The 23,050-nt window shown below is 36.0% G+C and overlaps 1 protein-coding gene across 1 annotated transcript in view; it reads right to left on the bottom strand.

Moving 5' to 3' along the window:
• Positions 1-23,050, bottom strand: part of KCTD3 (potassium channel tetramerization domain containing 3) — a 56,293-nt gene that overhangs the window by 16,454 nt on the left and 16,789 nt on the right. Inside the window, exons 9-13 of the mRNA XM_011929420.1 lie at positions 21,092-21,282; positions 9,609-9,724; positions 3,006-3,093; positions 2,759-2,875; positions 652-822 (exon numbers count right to left, since the gene is read on the bottom strand). Of these exons, the coding sequence (XP_011784810.1) occupies positions 652-822; positions 2,759-2,875; positions 3,006-3,093; positions 9,609-9,724; positions 21,092-21,282 (683 nt within the window). The remainder of the gene's footprint in view (positions 1-651; positions 823-2,758; positions 2,876-3,005; positions 3,094-9,608; positions 9,725-21,091; positions 21,283-23,050) is intronic.

Here is a 23,050-nt window from a genome sequence, read left to right as displayed (position 1 = left end):
TCCAATTAGTATTTAAATTTTTAAAAATTTTATATGACTATAAAGAACTACAAATGCATGAAAAGGTTATTTTCTTCAAATAATCTCTATAATTTTAATTTTTATTATTTTTATGAGATGACAAAATATCAAAATACACATTTAAATCTACAGTTTTAGCATTAAACCATAAGATAACCCGATTTATATTAAAAGTAAAAGTTGAAAAATTTAATAAAAATTCCTCTTAGCAGGGTCAAAATAAATATTTTGCAATAAGATATGCTGAGAGAAAAAAAAAAAAATCACATCTCCTAAATTGATGTATATTAAAACCAGGCAAAATAAAAACCATCTTTTTTTTTTTCCTCTTTTTTGGTAGAAACGGGGTTTCACCATGTTGCCCAGGCTAGTCTCGAACGCCTGGGCTAAACCAATCCACCTGCCTTGGCCTCCCAAAGTGCTAGGATTTATAGGCGTGAGACACTATGACCAGCTCAAAGAAATCTTTAAAAGACAATCATAATTTCCTCAGTTATTAAACTTTTCTAGTACTTCTTTTAGTATATTTTTCTCACATAAACACTGCGTTTTCATTCTTTTAATTTGTACGGGTACAGAAAATAACACACAAGGCCAAGTTCTTTACCAGTACTAATGAAATTATTTTACCTGATACAAGATGCTTCTCTGATAGCATGATTTTTGTTACGGGACTTCGGTGAACTGTGAAAGTCTGAAAAAGCTGAGGACCTGATCCAACTGTCTCTGGGTGTTGTACAATCACTCGTACTGCTCCAGAGCTCGTACCATAGGCGATCTCAATCCAGTTACCACTGACACCTATATCAAGTCGAGTTGACAGGTGATATATTACGGAATGCTAATAAAAAAGCTACCCTTGCAAAGCTTCCCTATGATAAAATAGGCAGAGCCGGATTCACTGTTTATATCAGCCCTAAATCCAGTTCAGTAAAAAAAAAATCTTAAGACTTCTCGGGTCATCTTAAAATCATTATTTCCTTGACAAATCTTTTCCTAACCTTCACTTCAAGACGTAACTATTCACCTCCTGCCTTGCACTATTAGGTTCTATCATAGCAATTATAACATATTATTCTGTACTTATTTATATGTCTAGCTACTTCTACTCCTTATTGACGAAGACTGAATCATAATCATCTTTTTATCTGTCACCTTACAGAGTAACTGGGACATAGTAGATACTCAACATAGTTTAAAGAATTCATAAATCTGCCATGCCAAGAACACTACATAGTATCCCAAAAGCAATATTCCTTATTATGCATAGTATCCCAAAAGCAATATTCCTTATTATGTGTAGCCTAGAATTACCATCTGTTCTACTTAAACTACAATACTAAATCATTCTCAAATAGTCAAGCATTAGATATAAATACTATATATATAAATACTATTGAAGTTTCAAAACACTGTGCTAGGGAATAAACATATCCATTACATTGCTTCCATCATACTTACAATATGTTGTTTCTTCTAATCATCTAAGGTTCAGCATTGACTTTTCTTTTCTTTTTTTACAAAAGTGCCCAATCCCCATCGTAAATTTAGATAGGAAAAAATTCAGCAACCTATACTCTTAAAAGCTTCACAGATAGAGAACCTCTTAGCTTTACTAGCTGTTCTAGTTTTACTAACTGATTCATCTGAAAGTACCTGAATCAAAGGAAAAAAAGCATGTCATGAAAAACACTTCCTATAACCAGAAAGATGACTGCATTTTTCATGTCTTAAAATCCCCCGCCACAACAAAAGAAGTGCTTTGATTTGTAAAACTTTCCCAGTTTTATGCCTGCTTTTTAACTAGATTAAAAAAAAAATCCACATCTCATTATAGAGCAGGGGTTGGCACACTTTCTGTAAAGGGCCAAGTAGTAAACATTGTAAACTCTGCATGCCACACTGTCTCTGTCACAACCTCTCAATTCTGTCATTGTGACAGAAAAGCAGCCAAAGACAGCTGGTATCAAAAAGAGGCAGCTTGGCTAGAAATCCATGGTTTACTGAACCCTATTTCTAGAGCAATACAATTTAAGTCCTACTATGGTTTCAGTCAAATTCATGGGTATACTCTTGAATATTTCTTTCATATTAAAAATTATGGTTTCCTTTGTTAATTTAAATAAAATGATGACTTATATAAGTAGCACATCCAAACCTATTATTATTACTGAATATATATTAATGTTTATTAGAACTCCTTTCATTACAGATAAATTTTAAATTTCCCCTTTGTGTTTATCTCTTACTCCTTTACAGAACTAGTCTGTTACTTTCATTGCAATGGCCTCTAAAATGCACTGAAAGTTATAAAACACCTTTTTTCTACAGCTTAAATTTTTAAATTCCCAAGAAAATAAGCTTAGTTTCCAGTAGTAGTCTAAGAACTTTTTATTTTTTAAAAAGCTCCTAATCTTAATGTGAAAAATTAGTTATTTTAATAGGAAGATAAATGTGCAGATTTTTTTTGTAATTTCAGCTAATATTATAATAATATGGCTCAACAAATGCAATTCAGCAGAAGTTCCAATTTTCCGCCTCAAATTATCTTTGTTTACTAGTCATGTTTGACTTCAGTATAAAACTGAATACAAATTTTAGACTTTGTAGAGATGAAATCCTTAGCACTACAATTCTCAAAAAGAAAGACACCAGTTTAATTTGACCTAGTCACATAATAAATTAATGAATAAAAAGATAAAAAGTCAAGAATGTATATAATTGGCCATGTACTAACTTGTTTTGGGTGTGAGGTAAACACTCAGAGCAGTAATAGCATCATTTGAAGGATCATGATACAGTTCAGTTACAAGAAGATCATTATCTTTCATCCGCAAGGGGAACTTCTGCATATCTAAAACATAGACAATTTAAACAGCATTAAAATAAATAGCATATCTATTTAAAACTGATAGGTAATGTTTTCTTGCTCTCATTTAAAAAATTACATTAAGCAGGAGCATTTTAAGTGACTGTACACTTACCTATGTAATATATTGATCCATTGTTACATCCCAGCAGAAGGAATGATCCAGCAGTGTCGTAACTAGTTATAGGAACAACATCTTGAACCTGATGTAGTAAGAGTATTATTAGATGTTAGATAGTAATTATAATTTCTGTTTTCTGGTCAATTTCCTCAAAACTTTGATTCTTCTGGTAAAGAGGCAACCAACACCTAAATTTAGTAGGGCTTAGGAAATAAACTTTCTATAGGTGCATGCATGCACACACATATACACAAACACACTATAGAGCAGAACCCACCAATATACTTCCTTCAAAATATTTTTTTAATTGTATTTCCCACAGCAGTACTTTCCTTTCTCAATTTCGATGGGTTGTCTCCTCTTTTTTTTCATGTGATCACTAGATCGCAGCCCACTGGAACTGAAAGGCCAAGTCTGACCAGCTCCCTCTCTTTTCCCCTTCTCATACAAGAGATTAAACGACCTGTCCAAAGTCACACAGTAAGCAAGTGATAGAATTAGAACTAGTAAACAAAGCAACTGATTTCCAGAAGGTACTTGCTCCCTTGATAATTGATTATTTCTCTGAAAAGGTGGTATTCTCTATTTTTCATTCTCCTTATTAAAGATTACTTGTTTTCTAGGAAATGGCAAGGCAAACAAAGTCTCATATGCATTTATTTTTCTAAAGTATAGGAATAAAAAAATTAGTTTTTCCAGGAAAATCCATCTAGTTTACAAATTAATACCTTTCCATATTTGCACTAAAAGAAACAGCAAAGGGCTTGAGTTTTACCACAAAACAAAACAAAAAGCAAACAAACAAAAACCATAAAAAGTGTGGGCGTGGTGGCTCACGCCTGTAATCCCAGCACTTTGGGAGGCCGAAGCAGGCAGATCGCCAGAGGTCGGGAGTTCAAAATCAGCCTAGCTAACATAGTGAAACCCTGTCTCTACTAAATATACAAAATTAGCTGGGTGTAGTGGCGTATGCCAGTAATCCATCTACTCGGGAGGCTGAGGCAGAAGAATCACTCAAACCCGGGAGGCAGAGGTTGCGGTGAGCCGGGATCGTGCCACTGCATTCCAGCCTGGGCAACAGAGTGAGGCTTGGTCTTCAAATTAAAAAAAACAAAAAACAACAAAAAAAGTGTTTGCTAGGATAGTCGCAATACTATTTTAGTAGAGTACTATTCTACTCTTCATCAAAATTGATCTTTCCTGTTTAGAGCCAGGCCAGAGATGCCTATTAAGCTTCTTCATAGATGGCACTTAAATGAATTATTAGACACCAAGTTTTGCTTCCAAGTCTAAAAAATTTCCAATAATTTAAAAGTTAAAAATGTTAAGGGACTTTTACTTTCATATACTATATCTGGCTTTCATTTGAAAATCTAAACATTATCTGCTTAACATTTAAGTACTTTTTATGTACCACATATTATCCAAGAGAACAAATACTGAACTAGAGATAAGGGATGTGGGATATCTCCTTGCTCTCTAGGAGCTGGTAAACTTGTGAGAAAGAAAAATAACAAACAATTATAGTGTGTCAGGCACTACAATAGACTAAATACAATCAGAGGAGAGGGGGAAGAATTGACATCTCAATGCTGGTGGGTGAAGAGCAAAGATCAAGGAAGGGTTCACAGAGGAAGTGAAGCTTGAACACTGAAGTCATCTATGAGTTAAGTAGGGCAAGGGGAAAGGGAATATCTGAAGAGTAAGTGAAAAAGCACAGAATCTAGTTTCATTCTAATTAAAAACAGGAATAACTAAAACTTGGAAATAATGATTCCTCTAAGCTCTTCCTGATATAACCCTAATTTCTCTATGTACCCTCTCAATTTCATGCAGTTATGAGTTACACTAGAAATATCTCAAAGAACTCAATTGTCATGCCCTATCCTGAGGTCAGGCTTTTAATTAAAGCCAATGCCAAAACATTTTATACCAAGTAAACATTAAGTACTTTTCAGTGATATCGGTAAAGATGTCTAAAGGATGGAGGGGAGACTGCTTTACACACCACTAACCAATTTTCTTACCCAAGTTAACTAAATCATCTTAGCTTTAGCACTAAAGGAAAGGGCTTAAACTCCTACCCCAGAATCTTCATAGCAGGAAAATGGGGACAGATAAGGCCATGAGATTCTTCTCCCTTTGGATACTTTTTTTTTTTTTCAATGAAAGAGCAGGAGGAGCCTAGCACTTCCCAAGGCACAAAGGCAAACATTTTAACCATTTATTCTCTGGGAGAATGGGCTCTAGGATTAAAGCCTTGCTACTTCTTTTTCTGTAACCCTTAATCCTGATCTTTCCATGTCTACCCCTCAGTACAGGGAGAACAGAGAAAGCAGAGGATAAGCAGAATCACAGTGAGTTAGAACTGCTGAGTTCTTCTTTCCTAGCACAAGCAAGGAAGCAACCACTGTGTAGCCTCCTCTTCTTTATCCTAACAACTTCATGGCAAGAATCCAAGAAACCATACTGATTAGTATGCATGGTCATGTGGTTCAGTCATGTGGTCACAAATAAAATATGGAAGTGGATTTTTCTCTTATAAGGTAGCACACAGTGATTACCACTAATCTCTACATGTAAATTTAAATGTTTTACAGTTTTAAAATACCAGTCTATCTTCCCATATAAGGCCCCTAGAATCTTTTAACTACAATCTCTATACCTGTAAACTCATCATTATTTTTTACAGGATGTTTTAACCTTCATCCATTAATTTTCAAATAATCACTTATCTAAATTTACCATCCTATTTACCACTTTCCAATTTCCTAATCACTGCTTAATGCATTCCATTTCTTCCCCTTCAAATACAACCTTCTTCTCAAAAGGCATTTTTCTTTAGTAGTCCTTTCATTGAGGGTTATTGAGTGAGAAATTCTCTCTGAAAAAAACCCTTCTCATTCAGGTAGTTTTGCTGTGTATAAAAACCTAGGTTGAAAGTTACTTTCTCTGCCATTTGGAGAATGCCCATAGTCTTCTTCTGGTGTCTACTACTGGTGATGAGGAATCTGCTCAAAGTCTAATTACAGGCAAACTGTCACTATTCTGTGAATACTTTTTATCGTAATGTATCTTTTATTACAGCACATTTAAACATTTATGCTGTTGTACATTTCTTTAATCAATAAATTCATGTCCTTTTTCATTTCTCCAAAATGTTAGCCACTGTTATCTTTTCCAATATGGCTCCTCTAGCCTGTTCCTACATGAAATACTTTCTCACTTTTTCCTTCTTTTTCATATTTTCTATCTCACTCTCTTGGCTAAACTGGAAATGATTTTCTCAGATGTGTCTGTCAATTTACTAATTTTCTTTTAGCTCTGCTTCTATTTAACCATTAAATAAATTTTTAAAAAATTTTCAATGATCTTTTAATTTTTAGTGTTTTATTTCCCTCCATTTTCTGATTTGTCCTATTCCTTCAATACAGCAGCTTTCTAATTGTTCCATTATTTCCAATTTGGGGATTGCAAATTTTTTATGTTTGATGACTTTTCATCATTTGTTTCCATGTGAAGTTTATAAGTTTTGGGAGGTTATTTTAGTAGAAATTACTCCTTTGACAGGATTCTTGTGTGCTCTCTTTCGTGCAAGTGTTCTAACTGGTGTCATGTCTGTATCTAGAAATGTAATTGGTCCTAAATCAGTTTCTCAAATTGGAGCTCTCATACAACAAAGGCAAGTCTTTGTGCTTCAATTCACTCCTAATTTGAATATGTTGGTTTCAGTTTCTAATGGTTTACTCTTGCATCTCCATTTCCCATTCCAAGACACCAAACACACATCAAACTTTCTTGTTCCAAGACTACTGGGCAAACTTTTCCCAGTCTTCTCAGGGAATGAGAAACTTAAACCTTCAGATTTTTGCAGGAGGCTCAATTTCTACTGTCCCATGAAATCATGCCGGCTTTTGCTAAAATCCCAGATCCCAGAGACTTTACTTTGGTATGTGGTATGCAAGTGTGTATAAACAAACTAGTCAATTAACATAATGTAATACATAGTATAAACAATATACATTGTTTCAATATTTGTATCTAATATTTCTATATATAAATTTAGAATGTCTAAATCTAAGTAAGAATCTCATATTTCTTACTATAAATTCTGTAAGTAAGCAAACAGATCATACTTAAGAAAGCAGTCAAGACATAATACTGAAAAGTCAATCCTCTCTCTCCCCAACAAAATGTGGGCCCAGGATTCCAATGCCTGCCTTATTCCTATTTCTAATATGCGGAGGTCTGTAAACCTATCACACACACAAAAAAAGTTTGCTTCTAACACCAGTGCTACAGGTGCCTCACAAGAGGAAAGAGAGAAGCTAAATTAAACAAAACTCCCAAATTCTTGTCCAGCCTAGTCCATCAGACCACAGAAATTCACTTTGAATTCTTCTTCCCAGAACCAGTATTTCCTCCCCAAACTCAGCCTCCACTGTGTACTTAGAGGCTAGGCTATCACTCAGATGGTACTATGGCTGAAGATCTCTATTTCTCAGAATACACATAGAGTTATCTGATTCTTTAGGAAGTAAAGTACATAAGGCCTTTCTAGAGCTAACTTCCAAAGCTCTCTGCTTCGATATGAGAATGAAACATGTATAATCCATGTTTCCAATACAAATCTAAATTTAAAATATCAACTTGGGAAATAGTGCCTAAAAATTGCTCTTATGCTATGTAACAGCCTAGGCTACCTACTTGACAATACCAATTAATTCCTTATTAATCTTCTTTTGTAACATAATTTTGTGTGTGTGGGCGGGGTGGGGGTGGAATTAAACAAAAAATGGAAACAAGAAACAGAAACATTTCTTTAAATTTTTTTTTTTTTACTTTTATCTTACCCGAATCAGACTCAATGTTTTTATAACATTTTCATTAATATTTTATTGAAACTGTCCTCATGATTTTGCAAAAAACTTTTAAGATTACATACAAACCTGGTTCATCTGACTCAAATACTTAAAATCAAGCTTGATTATGTAACTAAAGAACTACATGGGATCCCAGGTCTACTGCAAATATACTATTTATAATCTCTGCAGTACTTGATAATAGTCTTCAATGCCTTTCTCTTTACTCCTTCCTTACCCTTCTGTCACAGAGAAAGAACTGTCTCTACTCCTTGTGGGGTCAACCCTTCTAGCTGTGCTGTAGATTCCACATACACTCTTCACTTTTATGGGACCAGAAATAATCTCCATTCTTTCAATCTTCAGGTCCTTCCGGCAACTCTTCTCTCTAGCTACAAGTGTGCTCAAGCCTGTCCTAACCTAGAGGAAAAATAAAGCACCAAATATCTTTTTTTTCAAGCCAGCATTGATCCTTAAGCCATCACTTTGATTCTCTGCTTTCCTTCACCACCAAACTTCTTGAAAGGTATTTGAATCTGCTGTCTCCTTTCTCTGATCTTTTACTTCCTCATTTCCTGCCATCTAGCTTTCTTCCACCAACAACTAACATATATATTTGAAAATGAAATCTACTGCCAAAATTAATGTCATTTCTCAATCACGTCATGTGTCTTTGGCTCTTCGTCGTCTATCCTGTCCCCTTAAATGCTAACGTTCCCCCAAAGTTCTAATTTGGACTTTGCTTTCTTTCTATATACCCACTCAATGGAAAATCTTATCAATTTTCTTATCACATAAATATTATGGAATCTAAAGATTTCTTACCCTTTCTTCTTTCCTAAATTCCAAAGGAGTACTTCCAACTATATAACTAACAGCTACACTTGAATAATCATAGGAATCTCTAAGTAAACGTATTAATCAATTTGAGCATTCTTCACCCGACCTACCAGCCTATCTGCTTCTCTTCCCACGTTTCCTATCAATTCAAACTACTACCAGCCACTGGATTGTCAAACTAGAAACCCAAAATTAGAAATACATTTCTCTTTCTTCAATTTCCCACATCAATCAGATAGCAGACCTGTCATTTTAGGAAGGTCTATGAAATATTTTTCAAATGTACTCATCTTTGCCACCTCGACCACCAATGCCATTAGTTGAAGTGCTCTGCTTCTCGATTGCTGTATTGCTGTAGTAGATTCCCTCCTGATCTCCAGTTCACCTTTCATTTTAGCAACCACTGTTATCTTTCTAAAACATGGATCTGCTTTGTCACTCCCTGCTTAAAGTCCTTAATTCTTCCTCTTTCCTTTAAGAATCAGGTATTAACCTTTTTAAAGTCTTACCTCTTTCTTACTCCTCTCAAGTACTTGAGAGTATTTAGCGTGCTATCATCTCTGAACAGATTATGGGTTTTCACACAGATCTGTGCTCCTGTTCAGGAAATAAAATCTGCCTGGACTACCATGCTCAAGGCATTCAACTTCAAACATTTAAAATAAATGGAGAAATGCCAAACCACAGCTTCAAAAACTCACTTATTTTCCAAAGTAACTTAAACTCTTGAAAATATGCTCAAATATGCATCTAGTAAAAAAATTGACCACTACATTCATTCAACATTTGTATAATCGAAACCAGAAACAATATTCTACAAGGGAAAAAAAATACATAATCAGCATACGTTTCAGAAATATTTTAACTTCTGTAATATGCTTTAGTTAAAACTAACCTGCCAGTGCTGAGTGACAGCATTCCACACTCCCACTTTCCCTGTATGACTCGTGGCCACCAACTGGTTACCAATAAAGAAGAGAGCATCTACAGGAACACCCAGGCTGAACACTCCTTAAATGACAATAAAAAATGAAAAGGTTAATCAGTCACCATTTTTATAATTAATCAAAACCTGGATTAAAAACATCTTAAAGGTGACTAATTTAAACCTATTTTCATTACTACAAACTATGTGCTATACGTGTTTGGGGACCAGAAATAAGAAACTCACAAGCTCTTAAGCAGCTTACAGAACTACTAACGAAAGGAAGAATCTGCTCCAAGCCATCTCACACTGCTCTAACACCTTATCCTGAAGCTTGGTTCCTAACCTCAGTTGATCATCAAAATAACCTGATTGACAGATTTAAAATAAACAAAACAAAACAAAAAGGATGCTGGGATCCATGCCAGACTCACTAAAGCAGAAAACCTACTGTACTGTTACAAAATCCATAGGTGAGTTAGATGCAGCTTGTCCATAGACCCGATATTTAGGAACTAGTGATCTGAACACACAGACTTGGCAACCTCAACTATCCACAATGTGTCTAAATTCTGGAAATAAGCAAAAAGGAGAAAAAAGCAGCAAGAAGTCACACAATACTAAAAACAAACATGTGGGCCTTTTACTCAGAGCTTATTTTAAACCCCATCTTTTCCAGCACTACAATCTCAATTTAATTAATTCAAAAGACACTACATTAGGCTTTAGGATTAAAAAACATAAGAAGACGAGATGTTACTAAGAACTTACACTTTAGTAGAGAAAAAACTGCAACCAATTATAATTTGATACAATAACAGAAGGATGCACAGGGTACAATAGTATCTATGGGGTAAAAGAGGACATATAAAGGTGGTTGAAAATATATCTTAGAAAAGAAGCCATCTGAGTAGAAGTTATTAAAGGTTAATAGGAGTCCATCTAATTGGGAGACTGAATAATAGCAAGCTCAGGGAATCTGAGCAAAGAGAAGATAAGTGTAGGTGAGCGAGATTGTAATGAGCATGTATCACACATCAACAGCAAAAGACCCAACAATGCCTAAGCAGAGAATTCTAGGCTCACCTTGGTATGGCATATTGGCCTTATACAGTTGTCTCTCTTTAACAGAGTACTGCACTAGGAGTCAGGAGAACCTGGGTTGGGATCCTGGCTCTCAGAGTACCTTTGTTTGCCACTTTTTTGGTTCTTATCTCAACTACAAAATAGGGTCTAAGCTAAATGTTTCAATGATCACTTGAGCTTAAAAATGTTATAACTGGCCAGGCACGATGGCTCACGCCTGTAATCCCAGCACTTTGGGAGGCCAGGGAGGGTGGATCACTTGAGGTCAGGAGTTCAAAACCAGCCTGGGCAACATAGTGAAACTCCACCTCTACCAAAAATACAAAAATTAGCCGGGTATGGTAGCACACGCCTGTAATGCCAGCTACTGGGGAGGCTGTGGCAGGAGAATCGCTTGCACCCAGAGGCAGAGGTTACAGTGAGCTGAGACCACAGCAGTGCACTCCAGCCTGGGTGACAGAGCAAGACACTGTCTCAAAAAAAAAAAAAAAAAAAAAAAAAAAGTTATAATCGAATTCTAGCACTTAAATAGCATTATCTTAATTATTTGAAAAACACTTTATGGGAAATATATTTTTATCTAATAATGTTGGGAAATAAGTCTCACCTCTAAAATACTCTTTTATATAGATCTTTGGCTGCTTCAAGTATCAGTTTATTTATTTTTAAAAAGTACCTGTGCCAATACAAACAACTTCGTCAGCATTTAGCTGAGAAAAAAATGCATGAAACCTTGAAGCACTCATGGGAAAAACAAAGCAACTGAATGCAATTATAACATGCTTTAAAAGCATAAGCCAGAAAGATTACTGATTTCTTTTGAATCTTATGCTGGTGCTAGGTATTCTCTTTTTGTTCAGAACTGTACTATACAGAAGACCAGTGACAAATAACACCTTGAAAACTTTTAATCAGTCTTGTAAAAGCAGGGCATCTAGCAAGAAGATGATACATGACAAAAAGAAACCAAACAAAAAACCTGCTAAGTACTGCCAGAAATATCTTTTATATAAACATTTTAATTATATGTATAAAATCCATATTTATACAAGCATGCACATGAAACACATTATCTCAGCCCAAAATGCTAGAACAAAATAAAGTACAACACACACACACACACACACAAAGCTAAGTCCTTTGCCCAGAATTGGTTAAGAAATGAACCTGCCACTTCAAAGCATAAAGTCATCAGTTCACATTGTATATACAATTTTAGGGATTCTACATAATAGTACTTTACTGACGATAACAAAGTGAACATGTTTTAGAACATGTGAAGCCAACTGTATTCAGTATCATAGGCTATGTGAAAGGCAGAAATGAAAACAGGAAAACCAACTAACATTGATTACTCCAGAGAAGGATAAGGTTCTCGGAAATCAAGGAAGACACTCTGAATGGTCTCACGAAATTTAAAATGTCACTCCTGCTTAGGCTCAACAATCCTGAGCACCAGTCACAGGGAAGACAACAGTATAAATAATGACCAGTTCCTGTCTTAAGGGGCCCTCTTGGTAAAATATTGCTTATAGCAGCAACCCAGTAACTCTGTCTTATCTAAGTTATAATGAAGGGAGTTCAGCCTCTGGGAGAGCCCTATCACAGATATACCACCCCTAACAATTTTCTTTGGATACTGTTGTCATGTTCTGAAGAACATTTGTTAACAAATGGCTTCTTTTAAAAGGCATGAACAAATTACTACTGTACCATTTCATAACATAGCTACCTATCACATTAGCCTTTGAACACCAAGCAAGTAATAAAATTTCCTTCACTTATTGGTATGTTTCGAATAGTTACTTGAAAAAGGAAAAAGAAATCACAACTGGTTAACCTTCTGTTTAATTACCAGTGTATTATAATTTCAAAATTGTTTATGTTACATTTTTTTTTTCCTAAAGTTGTTTGGGAGGACTTAAGCTGTCGACCATGATAGAATAAATGGCACCCGATTATTCTCCACTTCAAAATAGCAATAAGAACAACAAAAAAAATTGGACAAAATACATGAAACAATTGTTTTTAGGTATTGGACAACAGGCAGCAGAGGACCTGAGAGACGGAAACACACTGACAAGCCCCCACATTCCCCCGGGCTTTCTGCATAAGAGTACTTTCTATCACAGCATAGAAAGGTGAGACCCAAGTGATATGGTTTGGTTCTGTGCCCCACCCAAATCTCATCTTGTAGCTCCCATAATTCCCAGGTGTTGTGAGAGGAACCCTATGGGAAATGACTGAATCATGGGGACGGGTCTTTCCTGTGTCATCCTCGTGATAGCGAATGGATTGTTTCAAGAGATCTGGTTTTAAAAACAGGAGTTTCTCTGCACAAGTTCTCTTTGCCTGCTGCCACCAACGTAAGATGTGACTTGCTCCTCCTTGTCTTCTGCCATGATTGTGAGGACTCCCCAGCCTGTGGAACTGTAGTCCAATTAAACCTCTTTCTTTTGTGAATTTCCCAGTCTTGGGTGTCTTTATCAGCAGTGTGAAAACGGACTAATACACCAAATAAAGAGAGATGATTTCCCTGAACTGAGGAGGCAAAGAACTTGAGGCTAGAATTTGTAGGTACAGTACAAAAAGGAAGGGAACCGTGCCACAGTGGGGAAGGGGTGGCATAAAAGTTGCATAAGCATTTCCCTAAGACCCTGGCTAAGGCCACACTGCACCTAGGCAGGGCAAGAATCTCCAAGGTAAGAAAGGCTGCTGGCCGGGTGCAGTGGCTCACACCTGTAATCCCAGCACTTTGGGAGGCCGAGGCAGGCGGATTACGAGGTCAAGAGATGGAGACCATCCAGTCAACATGGTGAAACCTGTCTCTACTAAAAATACAGAAATTAGCTGGGTGTGGTGGCACATGCCTGTAGTCCCAGCTACTTGGGAGGGAGGCTGAGACAGGAGAATCCCTTGAACCTGGGAGGCGGAGGTTGCAGTAAGCCAAGATCGCGCCACTGCACTCCAGCCTGGCAACAGAGCGAGACTAAAAAAAAAAAAAAGAAGGAAGACAGGACAGGACAGGACAGGACAAGACAAAGACAAAGACAAGACAAGACAAGACAAGAGAAAAAAACGCAGGCACGCAACTTTAGGCCTAAGAGGTAACTGGAGATACCAGATATCAGAGATCATATGTGGGTAGATCGAATAGTTCCAAATCAATACAAGTAGAGAGCTCTTGCTGAGCCCCTCAGGCATTCAGTTAAATAAGATTCCAGAAAAGCAACATCTTAAAAATAAGGACTACACCCTTGAAAAGGAGCCCTGCCCTAAAATTAAAAATAAAGCTAGAAGAGGCTACCTACCCCTAACAAAGTACTGAAACAAGCCTAACAGGTTCAAGATCCTTCAGTAATTTAATTGCCTGCCAGAACAAAGCTCATAACTTTTAAAGGAAGGCAACATGATTCATAACCCTACAAAATGTTATCACACATACGTGTACAGCACATAATCAAAACTCTCTAGACATATGAAACAGGAAAACGTGACCCAAAATACAAACATGATAACCAGATATTGATATCAGCAGACAAAAACTTTAACAAATTAAATATCTATTATAAATACTAAAAAGTGAGCATAATGAACAGAAAGAAATCTTAGCAGAAGAAACAAACTAGAAAACGGAATCAAAAAATAATGCTAGAGTTAAAAAGTCCAACATTTCAAATGAAAATTCACTAGATGAACTTAACTGCAGATTGAATACTGCAAAAGTATAAAAGACATTAAAGGTAGATCAATAAAAGATATCTAAACTGAAGAATAGAGAAGAAAAAAATGAAATAAAAAATCAGGGCTCCCACAACTTCAGGTTAATAAAGTGATCTAGAAAGCTCAAAAGTAGGAAGAGGGAGGGAGCAAGGGAGAGATGGAGAAAAGAGGAAGGAGGACAGGTACAGGCCTCCCTCAACTGTGTCAACCAAAAATAATGTCTCTAGACATTTCCAAATGTTCCTTAGTGGATAAGATTTCCTTAGTTGTGAAACATAAATCTAGAATATGTAAAAAAAATTTACAAATAAGTAACAGGATGACAACCTCATCAAAAAGGGGGCAAATGATTTAGAGACACTTCTCAAAATATACAAATGATCATTAAGTACAGGAAAAAATGCTCAATATTATTAATCATCAAAAAAATGCAGTTAAAGCCACAATTAAAAGCACCGAACCATTAAAATCCACAGTGATGGTTCAAATTAAAAAGACTGACAATACTAAGTGTTGATTAGCATGTGGAGCAGCTGCAACTCTCACACACTGAAAGTAAAAATGTAAAAAGGTACTTTTGGAAAACAGTTTGGCAGTTTTTTGTAACCTTAAACATTCACTTTCCATATGACTAAGAAATTCCACTCCTATATATTTGCCTTGAGAAAGGATATGTCCACAGAAAGACTTCTACTTGAATGTTAACTGCAGCTTTATTCATAATATCTCCAAATTAGAAATAAAACAAGTGTCTATCAACAGGTGAATGGATAAACAAATTCTGCCATATTATTTCAATGGAATACTACTCAGCAATAAAAAGGAACAGACAACTGATACATGCAACAACATAGATGAATTTCAAAAGCATTAAGTTTAATAAAAAGCCAGGCACAAAAGAATACATACTATATAGTTCTACTCCTGAAATTCTAGATAAAGGAAATCTAAACTATGGTGACAAAAAGCCTAAACTGCATAAACAATGCAGCTTATGTTGAACATTTTCTTTCCTTCTGGGAATCTGGAATCTCGGAACATACTAGGCAAAGGATGCTGACATAACTGGCCTCTGGTAATCATCTGGAAAACCAAGTTTCTAGTAAGTTTCCCCGACAGATATTTCACAAGTATTGTCACAATTTGTTGCTGTAGGAATTAAGCACATCCTGAGAGACTCCACTAGAAGAGAACTCTTAGAAGCTTGCTCCTGGTTTCCTTCAGACTTTGACCCATGTGTCTTTTGTTGTTGTTGATTCTGCTTTGTATGCTTTCATTGTCATAGCTCTAAGTACCTCTATACGCTGAGTCCTGTGAGTCCTCCTAGCAAATCACTGAATCCAGAGGTGGTCTTACGATTCTTAACACAGATATAAAATTCTGCAGTTCAGTTAAGGGGTCCAGATTAGATATATAAACGTGCAAGCCATCGGCATATAGAAAGCATTCACAAAGACTTTAAGATCATGAACAGAATAAATACAAAAGATGGAGTCCAAGGACTGGGCCCTGAGGCACGCCAATATTGTGTGGTCAGGTAAATAAGGAAGAACTATCAAAAGGAACTAGGATGAAAATCAGTACAACAAGGTGTCCTGGAAGGCAAAAGAAGAAAGTCTTCAAAGGCAAAGGAGTAATTAAGCAATATAAAACATACCAGACGACAGCTCTAGTAAGAGAAAGACTAGGATTTGATCATGGGATTTAGCAGAACAGAGATCATGGGTGACACTATCAATAGTTTTATGGATTGGTTGAGGGGAAAAGCACAATTAGAGCAAGTCTGAGAGAGAAGATGACATGGAAACAGTAAGATGAGATAACTACTCTCTCTCTACTGGTGCCTTGATACTAGCCTACTCACAGCCTTTAGAACTGTGACAAAGAGATTTATAGAATAGATCTATAAGCCACCAAGAATATGTTTTCGTTACAGCAGCCCAAATGGATTGAGGCCCACTAGCTTTAAGAGAAGCAAAAAAAAAAAAAAAAAAAAAAAAAAAGAGGAAATTAGAAGAGAATAATGTAGGGTAGTCTTTGTTATTGCTTTTAAGGCTGAATTACTGCACGAATGTATGCTGATGAAAATGATGCCACAGAGTGGGAAATTTTTATTGATTTAGGAGAGAGGGGGAATTGCAATGTATTCAAGGAGTGAGGGGAAACAGCATCTAGTAGACAACTGGAGAAACTGGCCCTAGGTAAGAGCAGAGAAAATTTAATCACAGTAACAACAGAAACAATGGAGAATATCAGAACTGATACACATGTGACGATAACAACTTAGGGAAAATTTCTCCTGGTTTTCTCTATTTTCTCAATGAGAATGAGACAGGTGTTGTAAGTTTACGGAGAAAGAAAAAAGTATGAAGTATCACCCAGGAGAGTAACAGAGAGAACCAAAAAGGATTATACAGTAGGATTGCTGGGTAGCTTTAAAGGCCCACTTGAGAATAGAGGTCAGGAATTGAGACAGCATTGGTGTGTGTGTGCATGTGTGGACATGTGCACGCGCATTTCTTTTTCCCAGCCATAATCAGCCATAGAGATGGAGAGACCCAAGAAACTCGAGGCTCTATGCTAAAGAGTGATTATAAGGACAGACTCCACATCTGACAAAAAGGGGAAGTGACTAATAAAGAGAATCCAGTGGGGTTGAAAAATTCAATCAGGGAACTGGAGCTTATAATAACTTCAAAGGAATTAAAGATAGTAACCCAGAGGGCAGCTGAAGGCTATGTCAAGTTTAAGTCTAGAAGGCATGAGATCCAAAACCAGAAGGGAGAGAAGGAAGGCTGGGAAAGAAGGAAAGGACAATGGTCTAGAACAGTGGTTTTCAAAGTGTGGTCTTGGAAACATGGTTAGCTAAGACCCTTACCAGAAGTCTGAGAGGAAAAGACTATTTTCATGGTAACATGAAAAAAAATTTGCCTTTAAAAAATTTTTATTCTCTAAGAGTATACAGAGGAGTTTTCCAGAGGCTACATGACATGTGATGAGGTCACCATTAAGACAGCTAATAGAATCTGCAAATATATTTTTATTTTTTCTATAATTATCTATAGTGGTGGGCTTACAGTATAATTAAACTTCCCAAGATTAACATAGTTTGTTCTAAATACTTCTAGTGTGCTCTTATTAGCTATCTTCAGTTTATATCTGCTATAATCTCTGCAACCTCATTATTGTCCAATAAATTATTGTGAAATTCAAGTTTTCATGCACCTACAAAGAAGTACAAGAAATAAGTAAATACTGCTGTGTTGTTCTGCAATATTAGTATTAAAGATGTTTTGAAAGTTTTCTAAATTTTTATATTTTACCGAAAACTATTAAAAATTTTTTGTTCCACAATTTTAAAAAATATATTCTTACACGTAGTGATGGATCACTGGCTTTAAAAAGGAAAATTAGAACACTCGCCTGCTCAATCCATAGGTGCACCACCTAAGTCTAAAGATGTCGACAAAGAAAAATACGACAAATCAGAATTCTTTGACTCATAAAAGGAAAGACTCAAACAATTGAGCAAAACTGTAAACTTTTTTTTTTTTTTTTGAGACGGAGTGTCATTCTGTTGTCCAGGCTGGAGTGCAATGGTGTGATCTTGGCTCACTGCAACCTCCATCTTGGCTCACCGCAACCTCCGCCTCCTGGATTCAAGTGATTCTCCTGCCTCAGCCTCCCAAAGTGCTGGGATTACAGGCATCAGCTGCCATGCCCAGCCAATAAAAATTTTTAAATAACAAAAACTATTTTTCCCTCAAACTTTATAGATCTTAGCAACTTAACGTTATTGTGCTTTACGTAGCAAAACATTTTTGAATAGTATCATGTCAGTTGTAGGTTCACTGAGACTGAATACTCAAGAGTTTAAAGGAAAACAAATTGGCCAGGCACAGTGACTCACGCCTGTAATCCCAGCACTTTGGAAAGCCAAGGTAGGACGATCACTAAAGCTTAAGAATTTGAGACCTGGGCAACATAGTGAGACCCCATCTATACAATGATTAAAAAATGAGAATCAGGCATGGTGGTGTCTGCCTATAGTTCTAGCTACTAAGGAGGCTGAGGTGTGAAGACTGTTTCAGTGCTTGAGTCCAGGAGGCTGAAGCTGCAGTGAGATAGGATCACTTCACTGCACTCCAGCTTGTGTGACAGAACAAGATCCTGTCTCAGAAAAAAAAAAAAAAAAAAAGGAAAGAAAAGAAGAAAAAGAAATTAAGTATTTTAAATAAAGATGTAAAAAACTCATTTAATCCAAAAATTGTTTGGTATAGACCTTCAAACTAGAAATGAAAAAGCTAATGAAGGATCTCAAAGGTAAGTTAAGACATCACAGTGGCTAGAGAAATACACCCAATTGCTAAGAGACTAATAAAGCCTTAAACAGATGACAATGCTGAATGCCTGCTAGATGAAAAGTCCATGAAGAAATAACATGTTAACTTTTCAATAATACAGTAACTCTTCAATCTGAAAATCTGGCAGAGAGTCAATCTCTTGTCTGTAGAATTGTATTTTTGTCTTGCAAACTGATGAACATATAGATGTGGCCAAACCTGATATTTTACTTGTATCCAGCTGGTATTAGCTGGACCTGGTGTTTTACTTGTATCCATCTGGTATTAGCTTCAACTGATCATTAAAAATCCTTTATGTGAATGCACAGCTATAAACACAGGAAGTGCTGAAATAGTCAAAGTGGCTATTTCATGGCTTATTCGAGAACATCTGTGTTGACATTTACGCCGATGATGCAAAGCAATGTTTGGTAAAAACAGCAGGTACCTTACTTAGCATAAACCAGGACAGTGGCACTAAACTTTACTAGTGACCACTGCATTCTTCTCTGCCATTTGCTTTCAAGAATATAAAAGGCCAATCAAAGATTTAAAGATTAAATTAAAGATTAAAGATTTGGCCTTTTATGTTCTTGAAAGTCTGTGGCAGAGAATGTAATGGTCACTAGTAACTAAAGAATGTCCTTGCTGAAGCAGTAAAAATGTGTATTGACTAAAACTTAATTTCAATTATATATCTCAATATTCTGTGTGACTAAGTACTATGGCTATGTCAAGGAAAAAGCACCTTCACAATTGCTGGAGCAAAGAGCTACACACGCTGCTCTGTTCATTAAGTACCACTTTAATTTGAGATGACTATGGTTATTCAGAGTTGGGTGGCTGGCAGAACTATCCTCAAAAAATAAACAAAGTAAGCCTATTATTTGAAGGAAAACAACTGATGTTATTTATTGCCAATGATAAAAATTCAATGTTTCAAGTGAAAATCTGCAGTTTGGAAACTTTTATCTGCCACAGTGAGTGTGACAACTCCCTAACACATAGTCAGCAGGGACACTAATGAATACAATTTTTTTCATATTATACAATGAAAGGTATCAACATTTGGAAGACCTACATAACTCAGCAAACCAACAATTTCCAAATGCCCAACATGCTATAAAATCATGTATGGTAAAAGATTCACTCAAAGCACAAAATAGTCTGATGGATTTTAATTTAACAAAATATGAAAAGTTCACTGATATGATTTCAGAGTTTTGATACTCAAAGAAGACTATGCACTATTTTCTGAAAAGACTAAAAAAGTTTTTTCCAACTACATATCTGTGTAAGATCCAGTTTTCTTCATATACTTCAATCAAAACAACATATCACAACAGATTGAATGCAGAAATAGATATCACAATTCAAAAAGAGATTTACAAAACTGTAAACCCATGCCATTCTTCTTACACATTTTCGGAAAATGTGGTTATTTCTCATTAAAAAAGTTACTTAAGTTATGCAATGGATTATTTTAGCTATATTAACATTTGTAAAAATTTCCATTTTAATTTCTAATATAGTAAATACTGACAGAAAATAACCTACACAAAGGCCAGGCATGGTGGCTCACGCCTGTAATTCCAGCATTTTGGGAGGCTGAGGTGGGTGGATCACAAGGTCAGGAGATTGAGACCATCCTGGCTAACACGGTGAAACCCTGTCTCTACTAAAAACACAAAAAAATTAGCTGGGCGTGGTGGTGCGTCTGTAGTCCCAGCTACTCGGGAGGCTGAGACAGGAGAATTGCCTGAACACAGGAGGCAGAGGTTGCAGTGAGCTGAGATCATACCATTGCACTACAGCCTGGGCAACTCAGTCTCAAAAGAAAAAGAAAAGAAAAAAAAAAAAAAGAAAATAACCTACACAAACAAAGACCTGGTACTGAGTAACTTTTTAAGATTAGGGGGTTCTGAAACCAAAAAGTCTGGGAATGTCTGGTGTAGAAGCAACAACAATGAGGAGCAAGAAAGTAACTTACCCCTCAGGTTCAGTGGTTTGAGAGAGGTGGAAAGAAAACAGCGAAAACAGCCACCACTAAGTGGGATTCAGGAAAAGCAATATTCTCATAGAGCAGCCAGGTTTCACTTAAAGTGGTGAAAAGATGCTCCCCATGTCTTTTCTAAAACATCATTTTTCCTTCATTATCAGATCTTTCCTCTCATAGTAAATACTGTGGCAGCTCTAGCTAAGTGATAGTCCAGGTTAATTTCCATATTCAGTGTCAATCTCTTTTATAAACTTCAAAATATTAATATCATCAAATTACAACATAAACAAGATTCTTCCTACCAATTTCACTCCCACTTCCCCCATCTTGAACACTCCACAGGATGATGCTACTCTCTGAGGCAACAGCAACCATTTTGTCTTTGTCTCCATGTGGCCCTCCAACCACCTTTGCATTTAAAGCTACTCGTTCGATAGTCCAATCCAAATACGGGCTTGTAAACACTTGCTGCCATCCTGAAGATTCTTTGATTCTGTTAAGGAAGAACAAGCACATAAGGCAGACTCGGTAGCAATTAAGCAAATACAATACACATCAATGCACCAAAAACAAAAAACAATGACAAAAAACAAAACAAAAAACAAAAAAACACTAACCAGTTACCCATCCACCTTCCTATTACAAATAAAATTTCGTTGATATATATCACCTATTAAGCCACAATGCTATCCTTGGGGTATTTTATACATGCATACATAGGACATACAATGACTTGAAAGAGACTACAGTTCTATATTTCTCCAAAGAATAATTTAGTAAGTCTTCTAAATTTTAAAAAATTTCAAAAACTTTAAAAAAAGATGGTTTTATCTTTCATGATTCTCTACACATACACACACACACGCACACACACACACAAATGATACTGTCATCTTCTGTGAGTACGAACAATCAGCAAAAATCTGAATTTCAGAATTATTATACCTTTCAGTTATTAATCAGCTCTTCAGTGTTTATTAACTGAAACGACACACACTGAATCTCTTGCTTTTTGTACTTCAGATGGACAGTCTATCCAGAAACACTAAGATAAGTGAGTGCATCACATGCATTCCAATACCTTAGCACTATTATATAAAAAAATGAGAAGGTGCAGAATATCTTGTGAAGACTAGTTTTTAAAGGTCTAAATGCAAAACTGTATGGAACTATTGATTACCCAAATGTCAAAGTTAGTGTATTCTTTAATACCTAATTTCTCTAATAAATATTCCTGTCAGTTTTTAATAATTCTTTCTGCCCTATATGAATTTAGGTTTTAAGGACATGTTTTCTATGTGATTATATGTGTGGCAGCCTTCATACATTTAGAGCTTTAGCAGTTATGTAATCCTAATAATGAACGAGTTGAACTATGAAGTATCTATTTTTAAACTAAACAAATGATGCAAATATAACTATAAAGCTTCTCTTTTGTCTTACCTAAACAAAATAAATAGAAGATGAAAGAAAAGAAGTGTTCTTTTGCAAACTACCTGACATTCACTGCAAAAAGCAAACTTAGGTATTCATAAATGATAGTCACCTAAGGGCCTAAATGGAAACACATCAACTTCATTTTCCCTTAAATATGTATGCCAAGTAATACAACTATAATTCATAAGAATATACAATTGGGCCTATTAATTTGAAGAACTAATGATTTCCTTAAACTTCAAAGCAACAGAGAAAAATGTATCAATTTTTCCTAAGCATTGTGTAACTTGTAACCACCCTCTTCAGCCACCAGATGGGATTCATTTGTTAAGATAAACAAATGAAAATATTTAAATACTTAACCTAATAAACACTAAAATTTGCTGACATTCTCTTATCCCTTTACTTTCTTAATGAACTTGCTTCCACTTTACTCTAAGGAATTACCCCAAATTCTTTCTTTTGAGAGATCCAAGAACCCTTTTTTGGGGTCTGGATGAGAACCCCTTTCCAGTAACATCTTCCTGGGAAACCACGAAATGAGATAGTGGAGAGACCCCTGACCCAAAGGAAATAGACTGCAGCACCAATTAGCTGAAACTTTGGAGTCAAGAACACTTTTCTTTTGAGATTTTGCAGCTTTTAACAATTGAGTAAAGTGTACTCTTATAAACAAAATTTGAAGCATATTTCTTTCTCTCTGCCTGATCTCTCCAGAATTTGGAAACTATGCCGGGCGCGGTGGCTCAAGCCTGTAATCCCAGCACTTTGGGAGGCCGAGACGGGCGGATCACGAGGTCAGCAGATCAAGACCATCCTGGCTA

This window comes from Colobus angolensis, unplaced genomic scaffold (assembly GCF_000951035.1).
Source record: "Colobus angolensis palliatus isolate OR3802 unplaced genomic scaffold, Cang.pa_1.0 Scaffold81, whole genome shotgun sequence".
Classification (NCBI taxonomy): domain Eukaryota; kingdom Metazoa; phylum Chordata; class Mammalia; order Primates; family Cercopithecidae; genus Colobus; species Colobus angolensis.
This window is presented reverse-complemented; position numbering and strand designations above follow the sequence as displayed.